Source organism: Etheostoma spectabile, unplaced genomic scaffold, assembly GCF_008692095.1.
Source record: "Etheostoma spectabile isolate EspeVRDwgs_2016 unplaced genomic scaffold, UIUC_Espe_1.0 scaffold406, whole genome shotgun sequence".
NCBI lineage: Eukaryota > Metazoa > Chordata > Actinopteri > Perciformes > Percidae > Etheostoma > Etheostoma spectabile.
This window is the reverse complement of record NW_022605605.1, coordinates 58,575-66,469: the sequence shown is the minus strand read 5'-3', so window position 1 is coordinate 66,469 and position 7,895 is coordinate 58,575. Positions and strand designations below refer to the sequence as shown.

At 45.7% G+C, this 7,895-nt stretch overlaps 1 protein-coding gene across 1 annotated transcript in view; it reads right to left on the bottom strand.

Annotated features, from left to right (window-relative positions):
• The window catches only part of LOC116686626 (titin-like), a gene marked incomplete in the record, with an annotated part of 242,683 nt that overhangs the window by 228,335 nt on the left and 6,453 nt on the right, over nucleotides 1–7,895 (bottom strand). Inside the window, 12 exon segments of the mRNA XM_032511647.1 lie at nucleotides 1–441; nucleotides 913–1,081; nucleotides 1,383–1,547; nucleotides 1,825–2,057; nucleotides 2,318–2,559; nucleotides 3,049–3,276; nucleotides 3,383–3,531; nucleotides 3,753–3,895; nucleotides 4,349–4,576; nucleotides 5,074–5,143; nucleotides 5,435–5,693; nucleotides 6,144–6,206. The exon segment at nucleotides 1–441 is cut by the window's left edge and continues 1,256 nt beyond it. Of these exon segments, the coding sequence (XP_032367538.1) occupies nucleotides 1–441; nucleotides 913–1,081; nucleotides 1,383–1,547; nucleotides 1,825–2,057; nucleotides 2,318–2,559; nucleotides 3,049–3,276; nucleotides 3,383–3,531; nucleotides 3,753–3,895; nucleotides 4,349–4,576; nucleotides 5,074–5,143; nucleotides 5,435–5,693; nucleotides 6,144–6,206 (2,390 nt within the window).

Here is a 7,895-nt window from a genome sequence, read left to right as displayed (position 1 = left end):
CGGAGCCGGTTGGCGGCCTCTAGGGGTTTGCCGTCGTGCAGCCACTCCACCGCCATGGTGGGGTCGCCGATCGGAGTCAGTCTGCACTCAAAATGAGCCGGACCAAAGCGCTTCATCCTGATAGAAGTCAGCTTCTTCTTGAACTGTGGTTTCTGCTGCTTCTCTTTGTCGTAAAGGTCGCCCTCCTCCCACTGCTCCTGGCCATACCGCAGATGAAGGGGCTCCAGCTCTGGCGGGGCGATCTCCTTGGCCTTGTAGGTTCCTTTGGGAATAACGAGCTTCCTCTCTGGTTCGGGTTCAACGTAGTCTACCTCGACGTTGACCCTGCAGCGAGTGGTGTCTCTGCCAGCCTTGTTGATGGCTGTTGCAGTGTACCAGGCGCTGTCTGTGCCGGCTGACGAGGGAATCTGGAATTTGGCCTCTCCTCTGGTTCCTTCAATCCTGGAAGATAGATTTGTTATATCAGTTTATCTTTATCATTTGGGTTTTTACTACAATTAGTTTTTAGGTAGTCACAACAAAAACCTCAAATTAGTTCATAAAATTTAAATCAAAGTTCAAAATAGTGGATTAACTGCTACATTTTCAGATAAGGATGCGGAACATTGAGTATAAATGTTGGATGGATATCAGCAACCATTCATCCAATGTTCCAACGGCTCATGCTGTTCACTAATCTAATAAGAAAACCCTTATAAATATCATTTTAAAACTAATTTTAAAACGTTGGAGAACCCTTTTGAATAATGTAATCACATGATGTAATCTGACCTGCAGCCCTGGTTAAAAACCATGCATCTGATCTCAGCTGGTCTTCTGGAATAATGGACGGGATGGACATGTCTCTATGAGCCGAACCTTTGACCAGTGGGTTTTTAAAGCTTCTAATAACACAGCAGGTGTTGAACAGACCTGATGTGTGGGTGCTTGTGTGGGCTGATGATGTCGCTGTTCTTCAGCCAGACGATGTCAGGGAGGGGGTTCCCGATGGCTCGGACCGCCAGTTCCACCAGGGTGCCCTGCTTCACGCTGATGTTCTTCAGCTTCTCCGTGAACTGGGGCCGCGTCAGGGTTTCTTTAGCTGGAAGGAAGAAGAACGGAAACCTGCAAGTCAGTGAACGTCTACTGCAAAGAAGGGGGGCTAAAACAAGATGAAAGGTCTAAAAACAAGATAAAGGTCTAAAAACAAGATAAAGGTCTGAAAACAAGATAAAAGGAGGTCTAAAAACATGATTAAAGGTCTAAAAACAAGATAAAAGGTCTAACAAGATAAAAGGTCTAAAAACAAGATTAAGTATTAAAAACAAGATAAAAGGTCTAAAAACAAGATAAAGGATAAAAGGGCTAAAAAGTTTTTTTATTTAGAAGGACAAAATCCTCACCGTCCACACTGAGCGTGACGGACATGGACGCCCGTCCGGCCCGGTTCTGGGCGATGACGGTCCACTCCCCAGAGTCCTGGGGCAAGGCCGGGACGATGATCAGGGACTGGGTCCCGTCCTCTTTGACCACGATCTTGTGGGTGTGGTCGCTCACCACTTGTTGTCCTGTGGACACAAGGGACACATCAGGGACACACCAGGGACACACCAGGGACACATCCGGCTTATTTTAGTCAACATGTCTTTATTGTCATTAAAAACAGAGCACAGAAACAATTAAAAACACCGTAGAATATCAAGATATTATAAATTAAAATAAAATATGAATATCTAGATATACACAGTTGGGAGTATAGATATCCATATTTAAAGAGATTGAGGTAGATAGGTAAGACAAGAGAGATAATATTAATATTAATGAAGCTGTATATGTGGGACTCACCGTTCAGGAACCAGTACGTGTCGGGCATGGGTCTCCCGACCACCTTCAGGTCGAACCTGGCCGTCTGTCCCTCGGAGCATTTGCAGGACGACGGTTTCAGGACGAACACCGGCTTGTAGAGTCTCTCCAGCTGGGCCTCGTCCGTCTCGTCCAGCCGGCGGGCCGGAGACCGTCCCGGAGACCGGCTGGAGGACCGGCCGGGAGACCGGCTCAGAGAGCGAGGAGACGTGGACCTGGGGGAGAGAAGAAGGGTCTTTAGTACACAGGAGAGTCCTCAGAGAGGAGACGTGGACCTAAAGAAGAAGAAGAGTCTTTAGGACACAGGAGAGTCCTCGGAGAGGAGACGTGGACCTAAAGAAGAAGAAGAGTCTTTAGGACACAGGAGAGTCCTCAGAGAGGAGACGTGGACTTTGGGGACAGAAGAAGAGTCTTTAATACACAGAAGATATATATCTATATATATGTGTGGGGTGCCCTGTGCGAGAGAGCTCACCTGATCCTCTGCATGGCGGGCTGTGGCTGGGGGGTGAGTCTCTGGGGGGTCCCAGCTGACTCCACGTACAGCTTCCCAGAACTGACGGCGTTGCCCTTCATGTTGGAGGCGAAGGCGGTGTACACGCCCTCGTCCTCCGGGAAAACCACGGGCAGACGGAGACTGGCCCGTCCGTCCTGGAGGACATCCATCTGGTAGCGGTCTCCAGCCCGGAGACGCTGGCCGTCTTTGAACCAGGCGACCTGCAGGAGACAAGACGGCATCGTGAAAAAATTATAATAATAAAATAAATAAATAAAAAATAATACAAATAATAAAAAGATTATAATACAAATAAATAAAAACAAATTAAAAAGTACAAAATACAAATAATAAAAAATAAAACAATAAAAATAATACAAACAAATAAATAAATGTAAAATAATACAAATAAATATATATATATTTTAAATAATAAAAATAATAAAAATAACAAAAAACTAAAAAAATAATAACAATTAAAAAAATTAAATACTAATGCATCCTTTTATCTATTACTCTCTCTCCATCCATCCATCCATCCATCTATCTATCTATCTATCTATCTATCATCTATCTATCTATCTATCTATCCATCCATCCATCCATCCATCCATCCATCCATCCCTCCATCTCTCAATCCATCCCTCCATTCATCCATCCATCCATCCATCCATCCATCCATCCATCCCTCCATCCGTCCCCCCGTCTACCTTGGGGAGTGGCATCCCAGTCGTCTTGCAGTGGAACGTGACGCTCATCCCGTCCCTGATGCGGTAGTTCTTGACGGGGGTCTGGAAGCTTGGCTGCGTGGCCTCGGTGGGGGTGGCGGTCACCATCAGCTCCCCGTCCTCAGACACTATCTCCCGGTAGGTGATCCTCATGATGGAGACCTCCAGGTCCTGGATGGTCCTCAGCTCCATGGCCGAGAGGTGGAACTCCTGCAGACCAGACCATGACTCGGGGGTTTAATGCTGACTGACATCATTAATAATCAGATAGGGGGAAATCCCACACCCCCCCGAGGAAATGGCCCACTGGTCCTACCTGTCCTGAGATAATGGTGGTGGTGGTGGTGGTGGTGGTGGTGGTCTGCTCCATGGGGGGGAGGTCTCCCACTCTGGGCTCCTGCACCATGGCTGTCACTTCAGTCTTAAAGGTCTCTTGCTGTTTCTTCATGTAGACTTCGTATTCCTCTGTTAGCAACACAAAGCATTTCCATAAAGTTAGAACCAGGTCTCTGCTCTTCTGGGTCTCCGGTCTCCAAAGGGTCCTTTCACACCTCAAAGGCTCATGTTGGGATACAGTCGGTCACATTAATATTATATGGTAATTATAATTATTATAAGATAGAGGTATTTAGAGTTCTTATTTAAGGTAGAGCTGAGTTATTAAGAGTTATTATTTAATAACGTACCTTCCTCCAGCAGGTTGGCGGAGGCGGACACTTCTCCCAGCTGGTTCTTCACATAGACGGAGTATTCTCCGGCGTCGTCAGCGAAGGTCATGGAGATCTCTAGCTTACATTCTCCCGTTTCCTTCTTGTAGGCAACTTTATATCTGGAGGAGCGCGGAGGAAAGAGTTAAAGGCGTTAGGGTTAAAGGCAAAATCATGACGGCTACTGCCCCCTGGAGGCCGCAGTCTCCATTACAGACACAGCATACACCTTGCAGAAATTCCCTTTACACCTTTAGGATATTCCCTTTACACCCTGAGGATATTCCCTTTACACCCTGAAGATATTCCCTTTACACCCTGAAGATATTCCCTTTACACCCTGAAGATATTCCCTTTACACCCTGAAGATATTCCCTTTACACCCTGCAGATAGCCCCTTTACACCCTGAAGATATTCCCTTTACACCCTGAAGATATTCCCTTTACACCCTGAAGATATTCCCTTTACACCCTGAAGATATTCCCTTTAAACCCTGAAGATATTCCCTTCAAATCCTGAGGATATTCCCTTTACACCCTGAAGATATTCCCCTTACATCCTGGGTATCCCATACCTGTATCCGGTAGTGAGCGGGACGCCGCCCTTCTTCCAGATGATGTGTGGTTTGGGGCTCCCCCCAACCTTGCACTCAAACACCACGCTCCCCCCTTCCACCAGCTTCTGGACGCTGGGCTTCGTGATGAAGAAGGGAGCGGCGGGGGGGGCGGCGGCTTCGGCCGCGGCCTCGGCCCCGGCGGCGCTCACCTGGGACACGGTCTCCTCTTTGGCTTCTTCGGTTACTCTGGAATCATAAATCTCCGTTCAGGGTCACCGGGACCGAGCTGCAGCGCCAGCTAGGATCAACTCAGCTTTCTGGAGGTAATGTGAACTTTCTGGACTTTTCGCTCCCTATTTGAGAAGTCTTAACTTTTAGCTATCTGTATATATGTATCTTTCTTTTCTATTGTTATTATTATTACTGTTATCTTCACACTGTCTTCCTCCTTTTCTCTCTATACTGTTTTCTTAATGATAAAAAACGATTTCCATGTGAGAGTCATCCTAAAAGGATTACTAAAGAGAGTCTAAGTCTAAATCTCTAAGTAAAACCTTGCAATACTAGATAAACCCAGTTAATAATAATTTAATCATAATAATTTATACTGTTTATTGATCCCCAGTGGGGAAATTACAACGTAAACTCTGTTTGTTAGTAATCCCTACACACAGGCCAGTTGGGACAAAGTATAACGTACAAATATCAGTATTTGAAGTAAACTAGTTGAAATAGTTACTCACAGTTTTTCAGCAGTTTCAACATGTTCGGTAACGACAGCGACGTCCTCCCTGCTCTCGATGTCCTCGGACACTGGAGGACAAAGACGGGTTAGTCTCCAGGAGGACGTCGCAGGATAAATGTGCACATTATGGACTAAAGATATATATAAACAGTATAGAGAGTACTGAGTACTGATCCTGGACCAGCAGGTAACAGGAAGTGCTGATATATATATATATATAGAGAGAGATTACTGAGTACTGACCCTGGACCAGCAGGTAACAGGAAGTGCTGACATATAGAGATTACTGAGTACTGACCCTGGACCAGCATGTAACAGGAAGTGCTGATATATGTATATAGAGATTACTGAGTACTGACCCTGGACCAGCAGGTAACAGGAAGTGCTGACAGTTCCCGCCTCGTTAGTGGCGGTGCAGGTGAAGCGTCCGCTGTCTTCGGCGAACGCCTCGCGGATCACCAGCTGGGCGAATCCGTTCTTGTAGATGATCTGGAAGTCTATGGAGCTCTCGATCTTGTAGTCCTCTCTGAACCACATGATGACGGGGGTGGGGTGACCGCTGATCTGGCACTGCAGGGTCACCGACTCGCCCTCCGTCACATTAGTGTTCTTCAAACCCTGCAGACACAACACAACCCGTCAGGGACAGTGGACCACTCAGAGGAGTCAGGATTTAAGATTCAGTTCTTTATTCAGAACAATGCAGATTACAAAATTATCTTAGAATCAAATCAATCAAAAATAATCTTAAAAATCTGACTCTGCCCAGACCAGGGATCTAACTCTGCCTGGACCGGGGATCCAACTCTGCCCGGACCATGGATCTCACTCTGCCTGGACCGGGGATCTAACTCTGCCTCGACCAGGGATCCAACATTACATTAAACATTAAATATTTTATTTAAAAATCAAAAACCCTAATTATGAAAGATTAAATAAGTGTCCACTAGTCTCCATGGAGGTCTAATGTGTGTGTAAGTGTCCACTAGTCTCCATGGAGGTCTAATGTGTGTGTAAGTGTCCACTAGTCTCCATGCAGGTCTAATGTGAGAGACTTAAACCACTCACCGACACCAGCGTGGCCGGGATCACGGCGCCCCCTGCAGACGGGACGGCTGCGGCCTCCATCACCTGTGAAATGATCACTGATTGGTTAGCAAACTTTAATTTAATAAAACCACCTTTTAGACTTCTGAAATCCAGGACATGGACACAACAAAGCCAACAACCACTGGACGAGACATTTATAAGATCAAAAGAAGAAAGATGGACTCCAGAGGTTGGGAGTAGCATCGTTAGATTAGAAAGAAAGAGAAACCAGACTTCTAAAAACCGGACTTCTTAAACCCAGACTTCTAAAAACCGGACATCTAAAAAGTGGACTTCTTAAAACCGGACTTCTAAAAACCGGACTTCTAAAAACCAGACTTTTACAGACCAGACTTCTAAAAACCGGCCTAGAGTCTGAAGAGTAGCCCAACGGTTGCAGTGTTCTTTAGTGAAATCTAATTCTGATACCCTGTTTAGATCCAGCCCAGGACTCTGGATTACAAACCTGGGCCCCCCAGTCCTCATATCTCCTCTCCGTATTAGAGAGAAAGTCCATCCTGGATGCTCACACCAGTCAAGAAAAACAGACTTTTAAAAACCGGACTTCTAAAAACCAGACTTAAAAAAAACAGACTTCTAAAAACCAGACTTCTAAAAACCAGACTTCTAAAAACCAGATTTCTTAAAAAACGGTCTTCTAAAAAACGGTCTTCTAAAAAACAGACTTCTAAAACCCAGACTTCTAAAAACCGGACTTCAAACAGATTCTGATAGAAGGTGTGGAGCTATCTGGGGAGGTCTTGGACAATCAGACACGTCTATTGCGGTTTCACTCGGTACAAGTTCTCGGACTTGTTCTACTCATCAGGTTTTCTTGCCCTGTTCAGACCCAGCCCAGGACTCTAGATTACCAACCTGGGCCCCCCAATCCTCATATCGCCTCTCCGTACCCCCCGAGAACACCACCCCGGTCTGTAACTCGGGGCCGTAATGACTCTGGTATTTCTCAGGGAAGTCTTTGAAGGGCGGGGGGACAGGCTCCAGGGTCTCTCTGGTCTCCGTTGTACGAGACGGACTGGGGGACTTGACGGGCTTGATGATCTTTCTCGCGGTCGCAGCAGAAGAAGAAGAAAACTCTTTCTGCAGCGCGGCAACAGCCGATCCGGCGATGGAGACCTGGCCGACCCAGAGAGGGGGAACAGGTAGACCAGCATCAATTACCAAATCCTGTTTAAAGTTTGGGTTAGACCACGGCACAGGGATGGGTCCACGGACGGTTAGTCTTATTATAAATGAAACCGGATTAATAAGTGGATCTGGATTGGGTTTTATTGATTAAGGGGGGAAGAAAACCAGGTTAAAGAGGGATGATTTTGTTATTTCTAGATATTATTTGATCACTACAGTTCACCACAGGTTTAGCATTTCAGGCAAGCAGTAATAACCAAAGGACCGCTCGCTAAGCCCCGCCCCCAAACAGTGGCGGTCCAATCACAGAGGTGCAACAGGAGCCACAGCAGGTGATCTGACCTATCACAAAGCTGATACGGTTTCTATTCCAGTCACACACTGTGACGCTTAAAAAGTCAATTTCATTTTAATTTGTGTATAATATACAATAATGTAATATAGTAATAATATAATATGATAACATTTAATGTAATCTATTATATATTATTTAATTAATTAAATGTAACCATGTGATGCATTGCACCAGGAATAACCTTATGGTAATTTGTATGTATTGCATTAGCAACAGTAACTAAGGGG